General features: G+C 34.6%; 1 protein-coding gene across 1 annotated transcript in view; it reads right to left on the bottom strand.

The window, feature by feature from the left end:
* Positions 1 to 21391, bottom strand: part of TTC6 (tetratricopeptide repeat domain 6) — a 214333-nt gene that overhangs the window by 13338 nt on the left and 179604 nt on the right. Inside the window, exons 19-26 of the mRNA XM_024114964.2 lie at positions 20676 to 20752; positions 20084 to 20244; positions 17243 to 17377; positions 15940 to 16089; positions 14982 to 15122; positions 13587 to 13700; positions 10449 to 10568; positions 4937 to 5010 (exon numbers count right to left, since the gene is read on the bottom strand). Of these exons, the coding sequence (XP_023970732.2) occupies positions 4937 to 5010; positions 10449 to 10568; positions 13587 to 13700; positions 14982 to 15122; positions 15940 to 16089; positions 17243 to 17377; positions 20084 to 20244; positions 20676 to 20752 (972 nt within the window). The remainder of the gene's footprint in view (positions 1 to 4936; positions 5011 to 10448; positions 10569 to 13586; positions 13701 to 14981; positions 15123 to 15939; positions 16090 to 17242; positions 17378 to 20083; positions 20245 to 20675; positions 20753 to 21391) is intronic.

The following is a 21391-nucleotide window of genomic DNA, read 5'->3' as shown; positions in this document are numbered from 1 at the left end:
TGCTATTATTTATAAAATACACTATTTAAATCAGATTAAAATAAATCCATTGTTATTTATTTAATATGTCCTTTATAAGGAAGGGAGCTAAATTTTTATCACATGGGAGTTCTTACTTCAGATCTTCTATAAAGGCAGCCCATTTCATCTTGGACACCGAGAGAGGAGGGGAGAAAAAGAAGTAAAATGCATTTTACTTATTAACTTGTGAATATATGTGACTGAATGATAAGTCTGTCTCTCTATCTTCCTTAATTAGTCTCCTATGATGAGGAGAGGGTTGTTGAAGGAATCGAATATTCCCATGTCCATGGGTATATAAAGTCACTTTTCTACTTCACATGCATATCTAATAATTATTTTTAATCTCAATTAATATGGAGAGTCTAGAATTTTTTTTAATAGAATGAAGGTACTAACACTGAATAACTACTTACTTACCAGGTACTGTGCTAAGTGCTTTACATATGTTATTTTACTTAATCCTTCCAACATTTCTGTAAGTTTATAATAATTTTTTATATTTTATAGATTAAAAGAATATCATGGCTCAGAAAAGTTTGCACATAGTAAATAACATAGTAAATAGCATGCTAAGATTGCACTGTGCAAATATCTGGGACTCAAACTCAGGTGAGCCAGACTCCAAAATCCATGCTTTCCCACAGTCATCTCTACCCACATTCTTCACCTTTAACATACTTGTAGTTGGTGCACAAGAGCCAGTGAGCTGATATCTCAACAGTGTAGTCAGAAGAAAGCCTTGGAGTTCAAACCTAAGCCCGAACATACAAATTAATAGTAATTTTTCAAAACTGTTAGAAGGATCAAATGACAGCATGTGAAAAACCCTTAGCACAGAGACCCTCACCCAATAAAGATTATTATCTTCCCTCCATTCTTTTCATTACTTCTCAAAAAGTTTTCAAATTTTTATGAGATGCATCATTACTTTGCTAACTTTTCCTTTGTAAAATACATGGAACACAGGGTAACTGTTCTAGAAACTATTATCTCTTAGATGTTACTCAGCATTATCTTTTAAAATACTGTTTCCCAAACCTCAGCCCCTCCTTTGTGACAGTTGCCCTATGTCCCACCTACACTATCGTTTACTTAGAATTTTTCTTTAAGTCAAGTCACTCTTTTACTTAAGTAAATCTATTTTTTAAAATAACTTAATTTCAATACCACAAATACAAAATCAGTATCTCATGCCATAAACAGAAGGCAACCATGAAAATAAATAAATATTGGAGTTGGATAGTGTAGTCTGCAGAAAACTAAACCTGAGAGCTGTACCATCTATTACAAAGTGTGGGAAAGATGTTAAAGACTAACTCTTAGCTGACACCTTCTCCTTGATGTATTCAGAAGGTTTGAGAAAGAATTCACTTTGAAACCGAAAAGCAATTCAGCTTCTCATAATGTGATTCAATATTTTTTTAATGCTTGTGCACACCATGAAAAATAATGGAGTTACTCATGATATTTGCTCCATGCTTTGGCAAACACTACCCAAAAGCATTCACCAAGTATTGTGTCAGAAGATCACCCAAGAATCAACAGTGAAGCACCAGGAAAGCCTGGCCTCTGACGTTACAAACAGGGGAAGGTTAGCATTCACATACGTGAGCCAACTGGTATCTTCTGAGTTCACTCTGTGGATTCTCACTAAGAAAACATTGGGCTCCCTTCCCTCAAGTAGTTTACAATGAAACTATCCTCCTCCTTCCTCATAAATGGCACTATTTGAGAAGTAAAAGTTCACTGAACATAAGGTCACAATGCTTGTAGCCACTTTCTCACCGTTATTACAGAAAAAATTCTAGCATAAATAACAAATTTTTTATCAAGAATAATTACCCAGCAGTATTCCTGTATAAAAATGCATTTAGTTGATAGGTTTTGTTATGCTCAGTATTTCTATCTATGGATAGTGAACTACTTACTTATGATGCACACCTATGGTGACCATGTAAACTAAAGTTTACAGGGCAACCCCAGCTCTCTCATATTTTTCCCACAAAACATTGAAATGCTTCTGGTATATTTACATCCAAATTGTATCATACACATTGCTCCCCTCTTACGCAGAGGGAGATTTAAAATCCTTGTGAGTACATATGCCGATATATGGTTTATAAAACATAATCTCACCCTTTCAAGAGTCTAACCAATATAAAAAGAAAAAGAACAAGCAATGAATTGAAGCTACTTTTCTATACATATCTAGTTATCAGCACTAATGCTTAATGAACATCTAGTCTGTTCGGACTAAGTAAATAATCATTAAACCTTAAACCTGGAAAGGGATCCCGAAAGCTACCTGGCAAGCTCTTCAAAGCTGATGATAACTAAAAATCAAGTCCAGAGGAGGTGAGAGAGCCAAAGCCAGAGACTCCCAGCCCCCTCCACCACTAGAAAAAAAAGAAAAACTCCATAGACACAGCAACTTCATTTCTCTGAAGATGTGTGTATCACACAGTGCCCTGCAGGTTGGAGCTCCTGTTAAATAATCACATGGCAGTTAGACAATGAAAAAATGTGGCAGTGTCTCATATCAGCATACAGGTTCACCGGCACATAAATTGTTAAACATCAATTACACAAATATAAAAGTATATTAAATTAGTTTTTCTAAAACAAAAAGCGTTTGTATAAATCTAAAATAACATGATCACTGACGGAAGGTGCATGCCTCTCATTATGGTGTCTATTAACTAAGAATCGTGTGCTCAGCTTGCAGGCTAGGCCATGGACACCAAGGCCCACCTCATTTTCCAAATTAATCACATAGGTGACCAGATGTGCCCTACTGAGTTGTACAAATAAAACATAAATACCTCCCAAAACTAAAGAATGTGGCTTGCAGAGTTGAAGATTCAGAAATACTTTATGCAAATATAAGAATGGTAAAATAAATGTGCTGAAGTAAAAAATGGACAGAATATGTAACTCTGAGCCACCAGGTTCTCCCTCTGTGACCTTTTTTTTTTTTTTAATCTTAAGGTAGCTTTCTCAAAGATCTAAAAATTAACTCTACCTTAACACTCTTAGTGATCAAATTGGGCAACAAGTAGGATATTCAGCCTAAGGAATGTTGTCTCCTAGCAACCACAAGAGTGAGAACCAGAGATATACAAAGGCACACACTTCAAAAGTCTGCAACCCCACGAGTTCAAAGATCAAAGCCCTAAAATTTAAAGATTTATTACTTTTTAAAAATTTTCCAAATGGGAGAATTTTTACTTTCTCCACTATAAGATGCCAATAGTGAATCTCATTATTTACAAACCATGCTGCTGTAGTAATAAGTTATAGCTCACCTTGAAAAGCAAAAATATTTTTCCTGAAATAAATGTAACCAATCACTAAACATTCCTTATTGTTAAATTCAGTAAAACTGTTAAAACACATGGAATTGGGACTATGAGTTATCAGAGCTTTACTGTTGATTTAAATTCTACATTTATTAAAGGACAATAGAGATTCTAGCAGGATGATGAAAGGTGGTTGTTTGGAATTGCAAAGCAGTATCAGCTTAAGGAGACTCCACCATATATACCCAGTGATTACATTTCATAAAAGAGATCAGGAACTGACACACAGAGAAATTTACTGACTCTAATAGTTGCAAAACATCGGAATGAGGTTGAGAAAAATTTTGGTGTCTATTTTTAGTTTTAAGAGAATTCAATGACCTCAGACATTTTTGGCCTGCACTCGCCTACCAAAACAAACACATCAGTCATCGTTATTCCATTTCTTTTTAAGAATGACAATTACTTAAAAAGATGAATTGTACAAAGGTTGCTGAATTAAAATAGACAATGGTGTGACTGTGTTTTGCTGTCTGTATAAAATTAAAGGTCCCAGACCAGTTTAGGCCTTTTAACCAAAAACGCCTTCACAAGTTCCAGTTATTATACTACTATGTTCATAAAATTTTAAAAATCTAATTCTCATAGGGAAATGTACCTGTACTAGCCATGTCCTAAAAGGGGAAAAAAAGAATTTCAATTTCCTAAATAATTCAAACTATGTTTTATTGTCTAAATTGTATATTTACACAGCCTAGTCTACTATCCTAATTTCCTCATCCAATTAACTGCTATTGTTTCTCTCATGAAAAATAATGCTGTAAACTATTTCTTAACCAAATACACTTTATTTCACATTAAAATACTCATGTGCTGCATTTCTATGCTTTTAAAAGCAAAGTGTTTAGAAATTAATTTTTAGATGTCAAATGTATGTGTAGAAATGTAAGTATTATAGTTAGCAAAATCAATCTACTTACTCTAATATTATCTCAGAGTAAATTTTAAACTGATCTTCATCTGTATTTTAGCCTCATATAACTGTTCTTTTCTCCCCTCTATAACTTACTTATTTTTACAATAATAACAGAAACAGGTAATAATATTTTAAGTAATACATTTTTCGTAGATTTTATTATACCTTGTAGATATTTACTGGTATTATTTTAATCATTTTTAGATTTAGAAATGCTTTCTAAATGTAAACTTTTCTTGGAAATATAATATTTTTCTAAATCAACCTCTCTTCCAAGAAACAGGCTTTTTAAAAGTTAGTTCCATTTTATGAACAAAGTTAATAACTTTATTTTATTCTTAGATATTTCAAGTCATGCATGATTTCATCCTGTGTATTACCAAGGTCCTTTCCAATAAATGGGCTTGAATCAGATGGATACCCGCAATGCTCTGACGCAGGTATTTACTTGCTGACTTGGCTAAAATAGTTTATTAGTAGGTAGAAGAGTGCTGATACAGGGATTCTTTGTGCCTCTCTCCATTTCTGTACTCTGTCACTTCCACAATATTCTCCTCTGTTTCTTCTATTCTTCTATTATAATTATAAATCTGATGGTCTCACTTGCTCTCACTTCAACATAAATTGCACCCCATACCTGTGATAGCATATGGCAGTAGCTTGACAAAGGCTCACATTAGCCTTGCTTATCAGTGCAGCTTGTTTAAAATCCTGAAACAGTTTAACAAATTGTTGTTAATTTTACAGCATTGTATTTTGTGCTTTCTTAAGCTTCCTTCTAACATTGATTCTACCATGAATAAAATTTACACAAGCATTAAAATATACATCTTCTTAAAACCCTTATTTTTTCCTTTTAGTATCACATATAGAGCAAGAACAGATGGAGTAGAGGAAACCCATAACCAAAACCTCACTCAGAATCTTGCACTACTGTCCACTTTTCCTGTGATTTTGCCTGGTATTATAAGGAGGTATCAGGTTTACTTTCTTTTTATTGTTTTTTTCCCAGTGAACACCACCAGAGACTTCCCTATCCAGACAGAGATAGAAATTTACCTGCAGAGAACCTTATGACTATAGGACAAACAGGCACTCAGGCCCAGGGAAAGGGCATAACTGAGCCTCTATGTGGATTAACTAAAGCAGCTGCTACCTTTGCAACCCACACTTCTAGGGGAAAATGTGTCATTTTATCCAGAGATCCTAGAGGCCTCCCAAGAGGGAGAAATGGAAACGCTAACCACAAGATTTGAAGTCAGGGCAGTCAGCTGGGGTGGACATGAATGGCACTGGGGAAGAGGTTAAGAGAACTAAAAGTGCTAAGTCTGCCAGAGATCCTGCCGATGTGGCACCAGAGACACAGAGTCTGAAGCTCTTTAGATTTTCAAAGCCCTACATAAACAACTGAAACCTGAAGGAAAATAAAAACATCACTAAACTGAAATAAATAAAATATCTAAATATTTACATATCAAAAGATGTCAACTACAATGAGATATATATGTATATTTGTGTGTGTACACATATACATAAATTATGTGAGATTGATTTCAATGTTTGCCATAAAATGGGAAGGAACCTTCCCAAAGTAAGTTCAAAGCCTATGAAGGAATAAAGATGGCTCTGGTTTTCCCAGAGGACTGCTTCAGCAAGAATCTTCTTGGGCAGTTTTGGTTGTGAGCTCACTGGACCAAGCTTGACTGTGGAGAGTACTCTATTGTCCCCTGGAGTGACTAAAAGAAACCCTTCCAGACTCCTTTCTCATTTCCAGGAGGCTGGGACGTGGGCATTCTACAATCTTAAACAGCAAGTGTCAGAGTTCTGGTTTCTACCCAACAAGGGAGGACCCAACCATGACGACAGTCTCCCTCCTCTCTCTCCTCCTCCATCCCCTTCCCCTCCCCTCATCCTTCCACAAACCTTCCTTGGCTGTACTAGAGAGAGGAAGATGGCTGTTTTATGAGGGTAGAATAAGTTTTCTGCTAATACTGGGGGTGGAAGACAGACAGAGCAGTACAGTCAAACTGAGCACTCTTGGATCCTACTGGAGGAGAAGGGTATTAGTCACAGACCCATCTGAGAATATGGACTCCCCACTTAGATTCCCAGCATATTTTGATACTAAATGGAATTATTTAGAAGAAAATAAGAAATTTATTGTCTAATCAAATATGCTACCAGGTAACTCCCGTAGGAGAATTTTTTTTTTCTGAAAGGGGGGCAAACTTACAGTGTAACCGAGATTTATTACAAACATTCCCATTAATCTGGGGAGTTATGAGGAGTGACCACAAACTTAAAAGGCTGAGAATACCAAGTTTAGTTTTATAATCGGATAAAACTTACAAAAGTCAGCCTGACTCTATATATAAAATCATTGTGATGCTACTTGGTAATTAGCCATTATCAGCAACAGACACAAACGATGACTTAGGATTACTTAGAATAAAGCTAACTGAAGTTTTTATGATTTTCCTCTTCTGCACTAGTTTTATTTCTAATATGGATCATAAATAACAAACCACACAAAGTCACTCACATACAAAGCAAATTCCCTCCACTCCCTTCCTTCTGCTGATGAGTTTATTTGTAAGACTCTTCACCTGCACCGTCTTCCTGTATGTCAGAGGATGCGCTCTTGACCTCATCCTTCCCACCTCTGGAAACTTGCTCCATCATCTTCTTCTGTCCTTTGTAACTTTAATCCTTTTCTCACCACCCCGACCTAGTATGCCTTCCCTCAAACCTGCCTGCCCGCAAGCTACACATGGCTTTGTCTTTCTAGTTCCTGTCACTACCAATCTCTGAAAGCAGAGTCAACACTCACCATCTCCATGTCCCCAAACGCCATCAACTTCTTGTTGTTTAGTAAGTCCAATTTCATTTCGTAATTTGTAAACTGCCTCTAAAGGCATTTTTAAATTTATTTTTATTTTTCTCAAAGTAACTCATGTATCCAGGGTAGGGTAGAGGGTCCAATGAAACTAGAAAACTCACAATGCTTACAGGGATGCCCCGCGCCACCTCTCCTTATCGCTGAGCTCCGCTCCCCAGAGGCAACCATTTTTACATCTTGCTGTTATTTCTTCTGCTATTTACCTCTGAATTTCTAAATAACATGAGTATTTTATCATGTTTAACTTCCAACATAGGATAGAACTTAGCTACCTTACACCATCACTCCACACACCACCCCTTCTCCCACCATCCCCATATCCCTATGACAATGTGTTTATTTTACTCTTTATTTTACTTCCCTCAAGTGTAGAATCTTTGGCTACCCACTCATATTTAAGTTTTAAAATCTGGAATGGTAGTTTGGGGTGTCTGGGCACCTCTTCTCCACTATCTTTAACCTTGTGGGATTATGTCTTTTTTATTTCTTTACTGTCTTCCTGGTTTTCAAGAGGACAAAGAAATAAACACATGTTTGCAATCCAACAAGCTTAACCATTAACTTCCTAAACAATTCCAGTTTAAATGCCGCACTCTACTTCCCGTGTTCTTATGAGGATCACACTACTATCAATTAACTAACATGTGTTCAGTGCTCATCCTACTTGACCTTTCTGTTAATCAATCATTCCCACTAAAAATGTTTCCCTGGTTGGGTTTTAAGACTCTGCTCTCTCTTGGTTCTGCATTTAGCCCTCTTATTATTCAGTCATATATTACTTCATTGGTCTACCTCGGCCAGCCTCTTTTTTAAAATTTTTCAAATTAATTTTTTAAATTTACAGAGGGGAGAAACATTTATTTTGCTTTTAATTACAGGCATATCTTGTTTTATTGCACTTCGCAGATACTGCACTTTGTACAAATTGAAGGTTTGTGGCAATCTTGCCTCAAGCAAGTCTATTGGCTCCATTTTCTCCAAAAGCATTTGCTCACTTCGTGTCTCTGTATCACATTCTGGTAATTCTCACAATATTTCAAACATTTTCATTATTATTGTATTTGTTATGGTAATCTGTGATCATCAGTAATCTTTGATGTCACTACTGGAAAAAAATTACAGCTCACTGAAGGCTCAGACGATGGTTAACATTTTTTATCAATAAAGTATTTTTTAATTAAGGCATGTACTATTTTTTAGATATAATGCTATTGCACACTTAATAGACTACAGTATAAATATAACTTTTATATATACTTTTATATGAAACAAAAAAGTCACTTATTGCTATATTCACTTTATTGCTGTGGTCTAAAACCAAACCTGCAATCATTCCAAGGCAGGCCTGTAGTGTTTGCAGGGCATATTTTTTTTACCAGCTTTTTTACTTTTACCTATCTATATCTTATATTTAAAGTATGTTTCTTGCAGTCAGAATCTTGTTGGGACTTTAAAAAAATTCTAATCTGGCATTTTCAATATTTCAATTGGTGTATTTTGACAATTTCCATTTTATGTAACTACTGATAAGGTTGAATTTAGGTCTACCATTTTATTATTTGTTTTCTCCTGGTCTCCTCTGCTTCTGTTCCTTTGCTTTCTCTTTCCAGACTTATTTGGGATTATTTTAATTTTTTAATATTCTGTTTTAATTAAAATACTCTTTTTGACTGAGGAGGTCACATTTGAGAAGAAACCTGAAATGAAAGGAGGGTGTGAACCAACAGGAGGAATATTCTACACATAGGGAACAGCTTGTGTGAAGACCCTGAATCAGGAAGGGAGCCTGGCATTTCCAAGGAATAGCAAAAGGCCAGAGTGGAGTAACCTGAGTGGAGGAAAGAAGAATGCTGACAACGAAGTCAGATCAGTGAGCAGCAGTTAGGTTACTAGGGTCTTGGTTGGCCATAGTCAAGAGTTCAGATTTTATTCTAAGTGTGATGGGAAGTCACTGGAGGGCTCTAAGCAGATGAATAACGTGCTCTGCTTTATGTGTTTAAGAGGCCTCTTTGGCTGCCGTGTGGAGAACAGCATGTAGAGGGAAAAGAGCAGAAGCAGAGAGGCCAGTTGGGAAGCTACTGCAGTAATCCAGGGGAGAGAAGGTGGAGGCTGGAAGGAGGGGGAGAGCAGTGGCAAAAACTGAGAAATGACTGCATTTAAAATATGTTTTGATAGCAGAGCTGACCACACTTGCTCATGATTTAGATGTGGGATGTGAGGAAAGAGAGGGATCAAGAATGATTCCCACCAGACTATGAGCTCCTCAAGGACTGGAAATCTGTCTTATTGATATTTGTCTCCGTATCTTCAATGCCAATGTCAGTACCATGCCTTGTCTGAAGGAACACAGGATTTGGAATCAAGTGAGACCTGAGTTCAAATCTTGCCCCAGTACTTCCTGGCTGACTAAGACTTGATGTGACCTCTTTTGAATATCAGCTTCCTCTTCCATAAGTTACAGTCATAAATTGTGTAGCATTATTGAGAAGCTGGCAGGTAGTAAGTGTGCGATAACTAGAGTTAATGTTGTTCTTAAGTCCTAAATAAATACTTACTAGGTGGTAACACAGGCCCTGCATTTAATTCTCCAACAGCTGAGGTCTTTTGCTTCCAACCCCCAGTTTCCTCACTTTCTCCACCCAACACTATTGCCCAGAGTTCCATAGATTTTTGCCTACACCAAACAAAGCTTCCCCTACCTGAGGGAATTCTGAATGGAATATCTCAAAACCAAAACCTAAGGGAGTTCAACTCTTGAAATTACATTTCACCATAGTGTAAATTGCCTAGAATACAGTTTCTCAGGCACTTCCTTAATAAGTAATTTTGTGGGACAGAATCTCAAAAGATGACTCCAGAAGTTGAAAAAATAATATCAATACAAGGAAAACTGTGAATGAGAAGAGCACTAAGCAGCAAAGTAAATGATACCTAAATCATTTTATTGAGTTTTGTCTGTAGCTAAGACACTCCCTTAGGGGAGATGAGAGTCTTGATATTTCATCAATTCGGAATTTTTTTTTTTTTTACATATTGCCTATTTATCTGTATTAAAAACAAAGTAAAAAAACACATTTTTTGCAAAGATTCTATTACTCATTCAAAGTATTTCAACGCAATTCTTGCTAAAGTTGAATTATTGCTCATTAATATTGCCATTTGTTATCAAGAAAAACTTTTTCACTGGTTTTCAGAAGTAAACATGCAAAATCAAGTGGGTTCATTTTTACAAGTAAACAGAAAGGTTTACCTCTAATGCAAAACTGAACTGCTCTAGTTCTGTGTAGATGAGTCCACGATTAATAAAGGCATTTAACGTCACCGTTTCTCCAGCATCAAGGAGAAGCATAATTCCATAATCTGTTAATGCCTAAAAATGAAATAATCACTTACAACCTAAAGTCAACTCTTTAGAGCATTACTGCATTGACCATGGACAAACTAGTACCTCATAATTAGTTCTTTAATGTGACAAAATTTATGGCCAAAAATAATCATTTGTTAGATTTAAAGGTTTCCCTTAATTAAATACTGCGGATGTTGCTCCCTCCTAATAAGCGGTGTGCACTGCGCTTGCACTTCATATGTTATTTGTGAATCATCTGTGAACTACTTTTATTGTGTATGGATTGAAGCGGGGATGCAACACCCTTCCCCAACTTAATAGTTTCACCAAATGACTGTTGACATTAAAGCAGAGCACTTGTTTCCTTTTGAAATTTAATTTCTTTGTAGTGATTTATTGTTTTCTTCACTGATACCTAAGTTTTATGGAGGCACAGATTATCCATCTTGTTCACCATTGTAAAGCCAGTAACTAGCACCATGCCTGCACTTACTAGGCATCTGATAAATTTTTGTTGAATGAATAAATCATAAAGCAATGAAAACAGATCTTAATAAAACTAACTAATAAGCACTTGTTGGAATATTACTTCAATATTCTCGTTTTTTTTAAAGATATTAGTCTAAGCTGAGAATCAACTCAGAGGACCTCTCTCCATTTATTATCTTTTTTTTTTTTCATTCAATGAACAGCCAAGTTTTTACTGGTCATCTACTCTGTACCAGGTACTAGGAACATCCCAAATTTGGGCTGGAGCTGAATCTCTTAATTCATTTTCCTTCTGAACATTTTGTCCAAAAGAGCCATATGGTTTCATCAGAAAAGGCCCAAATCATATCATATATGCCTATAGCAGATGCTAACTGAAAATGCAAATAAAATAGTATTTTACTATTTGCTTAGTGGTTCTCCTCTACTGTTTCATGATTAGGCACTCAAGCATCTAAAGGAATTGTACAATTAAATATCCTACATGTATATTGTGGCATAACTATAAATAAACATTGACAAGGCTGCAAAAATAATTTGCAACACTTGTAAAACAGAACAGAACTAGAATGTTTGCCATTTTCCTTTCACAAAATCACAGAATTAAAACCTGTATATATATCAAGATGCCTTAGAAATCCTCTAAGTAGCTGAATATGTGACACAAGAGGAAACAAAAGCTGGGAAATGAGATTTCGTGAAGGTCACAATGAGCAGGCTTTGTGTTTTGCCTCTGCTATTATTACTAACCTTTCAGCCTTGGCAAAGTTACTTAACACTAAGCCTCAGTTTCCTCATCCACAAAAATGGGATATTAATAACTCATCATATTGTTGTAGAAGTCCACTTTAAAATATTTTGATTATATGTTGGTAAAGCATTTAGCCCAGTGCCTGTCACACAATAAGGCCTAAATGAGTGGTAACTGTTACTGTTTTTATTAATATAGGTGATAGGAACCAGAATTCACCTTTTCTAGTTTTTATGAAATCATATCTTGGGAGTGCATTTTCTGCACAAAGTACTTGGGTTTTCTCAGTCTTGTTATGGCAGGAATGCTGAGAAACGGGTGGAGGTAGACAAAAGGGAGGAGGTGACACTGTAAAATGACATCTGGTCCACATGCTGGAGGTCAGATGGTTTCACAAAGCCACCTAAAGACTGTTAACCAGAAGCAAACAAACCTGCGAACACCAATACAGGTCCCTATTCCCTGTGTGACTTGGATGTGTTTCTAACCTCATTTCCTCATCTGTAAAAGGAGCCCATTGGATGAAAAGTGTTGGGACTTGGCAGCTCTAAAATAACCAGTATGTTCTTATTCTAGTTAGGTTTCTACTTAGGGAGTTTTTCGTTTTCTTTATTCACGGAGCACTAGCTCTGTTACACATCAGAGATAACAAAGATAGTAGTTCCCTGCCCCCACCCAGACCACTGTTTGCAGTTCAGGGTTACCCAGAAAAGGCAGGAGTCGGGGTGGGGACAGAGCTGTCAAAGATACCTGCTGTGCAGGTTACTCTGATAAATGATCCTTTAATTAGCTCCTAGAATGGTTTACAACAGCCTGTGTTAAAAATTAGTTATTCATTTGTCAACATTTCTGGAGGAAACCTGATAATCCGGTTACCAGGAATTCTACATCCTCTTAGAAACAATGTTTCTCAACTTCTTCCTTCCATAGCAAATAAATTACTAAATTTCTAAATGTTTTAAACAGATTTAACTCTCCAAGTTTCCAGGAAATTGGGGGAGTGTGCCCGCACACAGCAGCAGGTACATGATGCAGTCTTTTAAAGAATGCTTCATTGCCTATGGAAGTGGATAGAAACAAAGAAAGGGAAAAAAGTGGACAGCAGAAAAAGCAAGAGATTGGACAGAACACTAAGAAACTACTGACCTGCTCCCCAGTGAGGGATCCTGACTGGAAAAGAACCGAACCAACAAGGAGAGAGTGGAGAAGGGGTAAGATTAAAAAATATAAAAGAGGGCTTACACTGGTAGCATCTGCATCAGGACAAATAGAGAAAAAGGGTTGCTGCAGCCATCAGTTAGGCCTTCAAAACGCACAGATAATCCTGGTCACTGGTCCCTGAGTTGGAAACCATCACTCAAAACTCCCTGCTGCATCTGTGGTCTGACCACTGTAAAAAAAATACCTCCACAAACTATCGTAGTTAATGTTGAGATTTTGGAGCAAACAACATTGCTAGTGATCACTGCTTAAAAATTCTGCACACGTTTATCAGTAGAAACATTTTCTCAAATGAGAATATGTAATACATTTAAATTTACATGGCCTTTAAATGCTTATATAAGCATTGTAAAATTAATTTTTCATTTGACATTGCAGAGATTGTATAAGAAAATTTGGTAAGCACTAAAAAAGAAAATAAATATTCTTTGAAATGGTTCTTTGGTTTCTCAAGTTTTATGTGTATTTCCACAGAATTATTTTTCCAAAATTGTAACAAAAATAATAGAAAATACTTTACACATGCTTTAAATAAGTTTACAAATGCTTTAAAGTGTTGTTTACTAAGATGGTCATCTTACCATGTGAAGTTCATTTATCTTGGTGTAACATAATGCTCTGTTATAAAATGCTATATAACTGTTTTTATCCATGTTGATAGCTGTAGTTAAATCTGTAATCGCTAGTTTATAAGTCTATAAAAAAAATAAGTGAAAAGGGTTAATCATAATGGACTGAAATTTAGTTGTAAAATAAATTCTTGATTCTATCAGAGTTTTGGGAATACTCATTTAACCATTCTGTGTATCATCCATGAAATTAAGACAATCAAGCTAATCTTTCATAGAATTAATTAAGAAGGTCCCTTGGTAGGAACTGCTATAGTTTCTCTCACCTGCAAATAAAATTCAATATATAAACAACTTTAAATGATTATCTTATTTCCACTGTTGCTATATAGCAAGGAAAAAATTAAAATTTCTTATGGATAAAAGAGAAGCAAGCCTTATTCATCCAGCAAACATTCACCAGAGCTTGCTTGCTTCTGTCACTCTCACTGTCATATCACATAATCGTCATGTTTTCTATCCATGTTCTCTTTTGCTTCTCTTTGATGCTTCTCTGATACCTTAGATCATCCATTTATATAGATAGTAATTTTCACGGAATTAACAGGTAATGCAAGGTCTTACCTTTGCTTTAAGGTATTATTTGCAAAATATTTCATATGAAATGGCTACAGAGAAAGTTCAAAAAAGAAACACAGGGAGAAAAAAAGTATTCCTTGAAGCATCAGATATCAATAGTGTTGCTACACCCAGTAATTTCCATTTAGGAACCATAAACTCAAGTAACGATTTTGTTCTGTGTGTATAACTGTATTATTTAAAATGGTAAAATAATAAAAAATTTCAAACAATCCAAATGTCCAACAATAAAGTGGTTAAAAGTACACTATGGTGGAATATTATGCAGTCATTAAAAATGGTATCTTCAAAGATTAAATATAAGAAGCAGGGCACAACACAGATTATGTAAGTAGCATAGTCACAATTTTGGAAAGTATATATTATATTTTATTAGGGAAAAAAAGACAAAATTCAAATACATCAAAATGCTCTCAGGAATTACCATTTGATGGTGGGAAAACAGGTGATTTTAATCTTCTCCTTTATTCCTCTCTGTATTTTCCAAATTCTCTACAATGAATATTACTTTCCTAATAAAAATATATAATCAGTGCTATTTAAAATGCAAATGTCAAAAATAAATATCACCATTTCATGAAAAATTATGAATTGAAATCCTTTTAATGTACTGTCAAAGTGTAACACCTAACACCTTCTATGTAGTTCTGCCTTCATACCATGGCAATTCTCCTCTCACAGAGGAGAAAAAGGAAGTGAGTCCCTCCTTGGCACCCGAGCAGCCACCCACTCTAAAATATCAGAGAACAAGGTAGGAAATTGCCTTACCTTGTTGTAGTATTTCAGAACTCCTCTGTAGACGTAGGCACGCACACTCTGAGGATAAATTTTGATGGCCTCATTACAACTCAAGATTGCTTTGGAGTATCTGCCTTTCAAACCATAGTAGGCTACTCGACTTAAATATGCCTTTTCAAAGAAAGAGAGGAGGAAAGCAGGAACAGATATTTTAGTAAAAGTATCAGTTCTACCAAAATATATGGTAGCTGGAACAAATTTATGCCACCCAAAGATGGTATAAAATATAGACTTTTTGTCACTCTCTTTTATTAAGAAAATTTCAGACATACAGAATAATTGAAAGAATAGTACAGTAAACACCCATATGCCTACCACCTGGATCCAATAATTATTAACATTTTTCAATTTTGTTGTATCTACTTTTTTCTGAACTATTTGAAAATAAGTTGTAGACATCATAAAACTTCACCCCAAGTCTTCCAGTATGCATCTCCCGTGAAGAAGACATTCTCCTACATAACCACACTACCACTGTATATCTAAGAAAATTAACAGTATTTCCCTAAAATCATCTAATATTTCATCCATATTCAAATTTCATATGCTTTTAAAATCAAGATCCAACGGAGTTTCACCTATTGGATTTTGTGTTGTCTCTAGTCTCTTAAGAGGCAGGAATCAATGTGACAGCGAAACAAGAAGTAAAATTAATAACATAGTATATAAAATAATTATTAATAGGTATATTAAAATATTTACAATATTTGTATACACCACAATTCACGAAACACTTTTACCTATATAATTTCCCTGTTGGAAATCATATTTTTAGTTCAAGGGGAAATACAGATATATGGATTATTAAAACTGCTGAAAAGTAGGTAAAACTAACTGTTGCTAACTAATAACAATAACATTTAAAGATTTAATAGTTTTAGCAAATTTAACACACTTTCCAAAGCACTGAAATTGTTCACTTAAATACCTGGTAATGTTTTGGATCAAGGGTAATTGCACGATTAAAATCCAGGATTGAACTATCCTTGTGGAGTTTTACTTTACAAAGCCCACGTTGATAAAAGCCTTCTGCAAAACCAGGATCTGCTTTCACAGCTTTTGTAAAAGAATCAAAAGCCTAGAAGAGCAAATCACGTAGTGAGTAGAATGTATTAATTTAAAAGGTTAATAAATTACAGTATATAACTATTGTTGAAAAGTTTTCATTTTAATTTTTGGTCATTTTAAATAGGTTCTCCCAGCGAACCTTGTGGAGCAAAAAAAATTTATGAACAAGCCAGAGTTATCATTATAATTTACAGGTTCCCTTACTCCCAGACTAATGTCTGCATAATCCATGTTGTTACAATACTTTCAGAGGTGTAACTTTAATCATTATTCTTCCTGTTGTGTTTCTTCAAAGAAATCACAATTAATACATTTATTTCCCATGTGGGCCAGCAGATATATGGTTACAAAATTTCAAAGCAATGGAACTCCAAAATTTTTCCTAATATTGTAAAGCAAAGCTAGGTTTCCTCTGCTTGTCCAAAAAGGCTAAAAACATGAAAAATATTTGTAATTAATCTTATATTTATTGTAATTTCTTAATGGAACAACTAATCAAGTGCAACTCTTTTTTAAAGTTATAAAGATGCAAGTTTCAGACACTGTCCACCCCTATGAATATAAGGACTGGAATGGTGTGTGTGTGTGCGTGTATGTGTGTGTGTAGTTGTGGAATATTCAAAAATAGCCAATGGAAAATACATATTTATCATATCATTGAAAATTTTGAAACATTGTGTGAAATAGCCAAATACTGGATAAATATATAATAATTGAATCAACTGGTTTTCAATGAATCTGGTTTTATTCTGATTTGAATTGCTCACTTGTCAATAAGAGAAATCAAACAGTGTCCTAATCATTTTCCATTTATTCTACATTACACTGAAACACTCAATATAAAGTACTTACAATTTAATAAGTAAATTTATACTAATGTGATGAAATTTTGATATAATAATTTCTTACAATTAAATTTGTTTAGTGGGAAACATGCATTAGTCTTCCGAATAGTGTTGACAAACAAGCATCAATAAAATGTTTGAATAAATAAAACAATGTAGTAGGTTTTGCAAGGTGCAGACTGCCTATAGTAAGCCAAGCTTTATAAGAAGCTTTGGTCTAGTCACTCACTGTTTAGGTAGCCTTCAGAAATGGAACTGAATGCAAGGAAACAATTTCTAAAACCATAAAATACCTATGCTCTTAAATACACAAAATACCAGTTGTAAGTTGCCTTCCTCCATGTAACAAAGACCCAAGTGATACAGACAGTCTGATGAAGCTGCTACGGCATTTCGTCCTTTATCAGAATGAGAAAAGATATCCAACGCCTTTTTAAACATTCTCATGGCTTCCTATAATGATTTTTAAAAAAAGAGAGGGAAGGGAATGTTTCTTTCTAATATTTATTTAACACAACAGCCTTAGATGTTAAAAGGAATCCTGAGCATACAGCCCTACTCTCATTTCACAAGAGGACACACAGACCTGGTAAAGACACAGATCTTGTCAGTGCACCAAGAGGGAGGACTTCTGACAGGCAGGAAATCTGACCCACCCAGGTGCCTATCCTAGAGGCAGGTACGTAAGCAGGGTTACACAAGTGGACTTTTGGAACTATAATTTCTAAATTCTAAAGGGTATTTTCTCGTAGTCTTAAATCAGACTAAAATTTATAGACCAATTTATGACCAATTTCCTAGTAATTCTGCTGAAGGGAATGCCGGGCAGCTATTAGGTAGTAAAAGTTCTCCACTGATAATATCTGAGGTTGTTTTAATCAACTTTTATTTTGTCCTGCTATGCTCTCAAGGGGGTTCCATTGACACCAGAAAATAAACTAACATCAAAAATTACCCATTTAAACTATTCTGTCAAAATAGTTGAAACTCTTAATGAAAAAAATTCAATTTTCCAAATAGAAATGCATTTTCATAACTAGCTACTCAATGTGTTTACCTAATATATAGAAATACAGCTACTTATGACTCTTTAGCCCACTTTCTTAATTATATTAAATTTAAAGAAACAATGAGGTTTAACTTGGATATGCTATGTCCTTTGTGCCCACCCTTAGTTTACATCACATGTCTACAGCTTACCTCAACATTCATCCTTCCAGCCTCACTCTCAGCACATGCCTTTGCAATAGAAAAAAATGCATCACCTTCTCAATTTCCCTCATTTTTACTTTTCAAAGTCTCTATATCTTCTTCATTTCCATCTTTTTTTCCTCCTGTCTTTGAATGGTTTCCTTTCTTCTTTTCAGGGCTAACTCCTCAAGCTGTGCCCTTGACCCCAACTCCTTCTGTCCCGCTTTCTGCTTTTGGATCTCTTCCCTTTCATTGCCTCCTGGAGTCCATAAAGTCTTCCATCACATTTAAATTACAATGAACACATCTTCACTTCCTCCTCTAGCTGATGTCCCACCTCTCTTTCCTTCACTACTCTAAAAAGCAGTGGACGCTCTCATAGGGCAAATGTACATTCCAAACACAGTACTGTGGCAGCCGTGTGGAGAAAAGCTTAGAAGAGTTCAACACTATTATATAATTCAAACAAAATACAAATCTGTTCTGGACTAGGATAATGACCAGAGAAATAAGAAAGGAAGTGGATTTGTGAGACATTTAGAAAGTAGAACCAAGAGAGCATGACTATTGATTGGGTAGAAGAGGGACCCAATCAAAAGTGACTTCAGGTTTCAGGGAGGTTAAAGTAAATTTAAGATTATTCCAAAGAAGGAATTTGATATCATAAAGGTGTCAATTCTCCCGAAAATAATCTAGAGATTCAATACAATTCAATCAAAATTCCAGCAGGGTTTTTAATGAATCTTGACAAGCTGAATTTAAAATCTTGACCAGCTGGAAGAGTAAAGGCCCAAGAATAACCAGGAATTTCCTGGAGAAGAATATGGTGTGGCTACTTGCTCCACCAGATGTCAAGAATTACAATAAAGCAACAGTAGTTAAAACATTGTACTATTAGGCCAGGGATAGAAAAATTGACCAAAGGAATAGAATAGAGAGCCCAAAATCAGATCCACACATACATGAAAGGTTATAATAGGACAGATGTACCACTTCAGATCTTTGGTTTAGGAGAACATTTCAATAAATAATACTGGAACATTTGAGTATCCATATGGGGAAAATTGAAATTTTATCACTATCTCACATTCAAAAATATCAATTTAAGGTAGAGTGAGGTCTTAAATGAAATAAGCAGAACTTTTAAACTTTTAGAAGAAAATATGGGAAAATATCTTTATGACCTTGGTGTAGGGAGGGAATTTTTAAACAAGAATTTTTTTTAAAGCTGTGACAATAAAACAAAAAAAGATATATTCAGCTACATTAAAATTAAGACCCTCTGCTCATCAAAAGACATCATGAAGAAAATTTTAAAACCAGCCACAAATTGCAAGAGGATACATGACACACATGTAACCAACCAAGGACTAATACACAGGACTTATTTTTTTCAATGCCAAAAATCAATACGAACAAGACAAACAAAAATGTGTACAGCAAATTGATAGAACAGGAAATATAAGTGGCTATAAACATATAAAAAGATACCTCAACCTTTGCTCAAACTGAGAAATGTGAATTAAGACCATAATGAGACATTAGTTTTTATCCACCAAACTGATAAAAATAAAGTAGACAGCACCAGTTATTGTAGAGGATGGAGATCAATGAGAATACTCATACACTACAGGTGGGAGAATAAATTGGTACAACCCTATGGAACAATGTGCCATTTTCTTGAAAGTTAAACATTTACCTTCTCTACATACCAGCAATGTTAACAGAAGACATGAAAAACAATATTATCCTTACTCTTAAGCGGAAAAAAACAAAATGAAACAACCCAAATATTAATTAACAGAAGAATCAATAAATAAATGGTATGGTTTAGTTTTGTAAAAAAAAAATATATATGTATATATATATATATATATATATATATATATATATATGTAAGGAGTAATTCCAAGCACAATATAAAAATTCCATTAATAGGTTTAGTAAACATTACTCAAGACTTTTCACCTTGTTCCTCTTGGCCTTCATTTGAGCTTTTGCTAATAGAGCATACATGGTGACCTCAGGCTTATTCAAAGTGAGCCCATCTAAGACCTGAATGGCCTTGTCATGGTTCTCACAAAATGAATAAATGAGTGCTTGCTGTATAGGACTCAACTCAATGAGACCTAAAAGGAAAGGAAAATTTATCAATAACTTTGCCAAGTATCTAGGACTCAGAATATAATTATTTTAAGACAGTCAAGCAATTCAATAATCTATTTTTACAATATGAATTAATAAATCAATATGATACTAAAATCTATTTACTGTCAACAAACAAGACATTCCAACTACAAACAAACAAACAAAAAATAACAGCATAAGCCTGGTATTTCCTATAATAATCTCTCTCACAAAATTCACTAAGCTATGAAGCATTTTACAAATTGGTTACATACATGTGAAACTGAAGTTTTAGTTTCAAAATCTAACTTTGACTTGCAAGTGAACCCTTCATGCTATCTATACAGAGCTACTGAAAATAGTATAAACAATTTAAAGAAGTATTTCTTTTTAAATTAAGACAATATTATAATTTTACATTAATTATATTTACCTTCGGTCATTTCTGCTACTTGATAAATAGTGAACTTTGCAAGATCATAGCACTTCATCCTAAGAAGATATTGTCCTCTGGAAGAAATAACAGCTTTTTAATTCTAAGCAGTTAAAAATAATTTTTCTAAAATAAAGTTTTTTATACTCAGTTACTTAAAATTTTAAATTATAATAAACTTATTCATACTTATTATAATACATTATTCATACTATGTCTGACAAAACAATGTGAAAATTATAAATATTTTATGTAAGTCTAAATAGGCCAATTAGCGTGGAGATGTGAGAAGACAACAATTTAGGAAATGTGAAGCTGAAAGAAAAATAGTCAGAGATTTTTGTAATTATCGGCATTTAAAAAGTTATACTCTGTTGCTGAGAAATTTTAAAAGCTAAACACAGTTTAAGGGGCAAACAAATGGAGAAGTATTTACATAAATTGTTAAAATGTGGTTAAAGAGTTAAAAGACGAAGCAAGACCTTATCAGAAAGCATTGTTCCAGTCCATTTTCCCATTTTCTGTAAATCCATTTCCCATGTTAGTAATTATAATATATTTTTGGTAGTGATAACTCATAATTTGCAATGGGTCCTTTTATAGCAAGCTCTACTGCATTTGAAATACAATTCAATGTATCTTTGTTTTCCGCTGAATTATCTGAGGTTTATACTTGGTACCTCTGGGTACACAATCAAAATATATTACCTTACTTT

Source organism: Physeter macrocephalus, chromosome 11, assembly GCF_002837175.3.
Source record: "Physeter macrocephalus isolate SW-GA chromosome 11, ASM283717v5, whole genome shotgun sequence".
NCBI classification, from domain to species: Eukaryota; Metazoa; Chordata; class Mammalia; order Artiodactyla; family Physeteridae; genus Physeter; species Physeter macrocephalus.
Note: the sequence above shows the minus strand (reverse complement) of the source record. Positions and strands in the feature narration are given on the sequence as shown.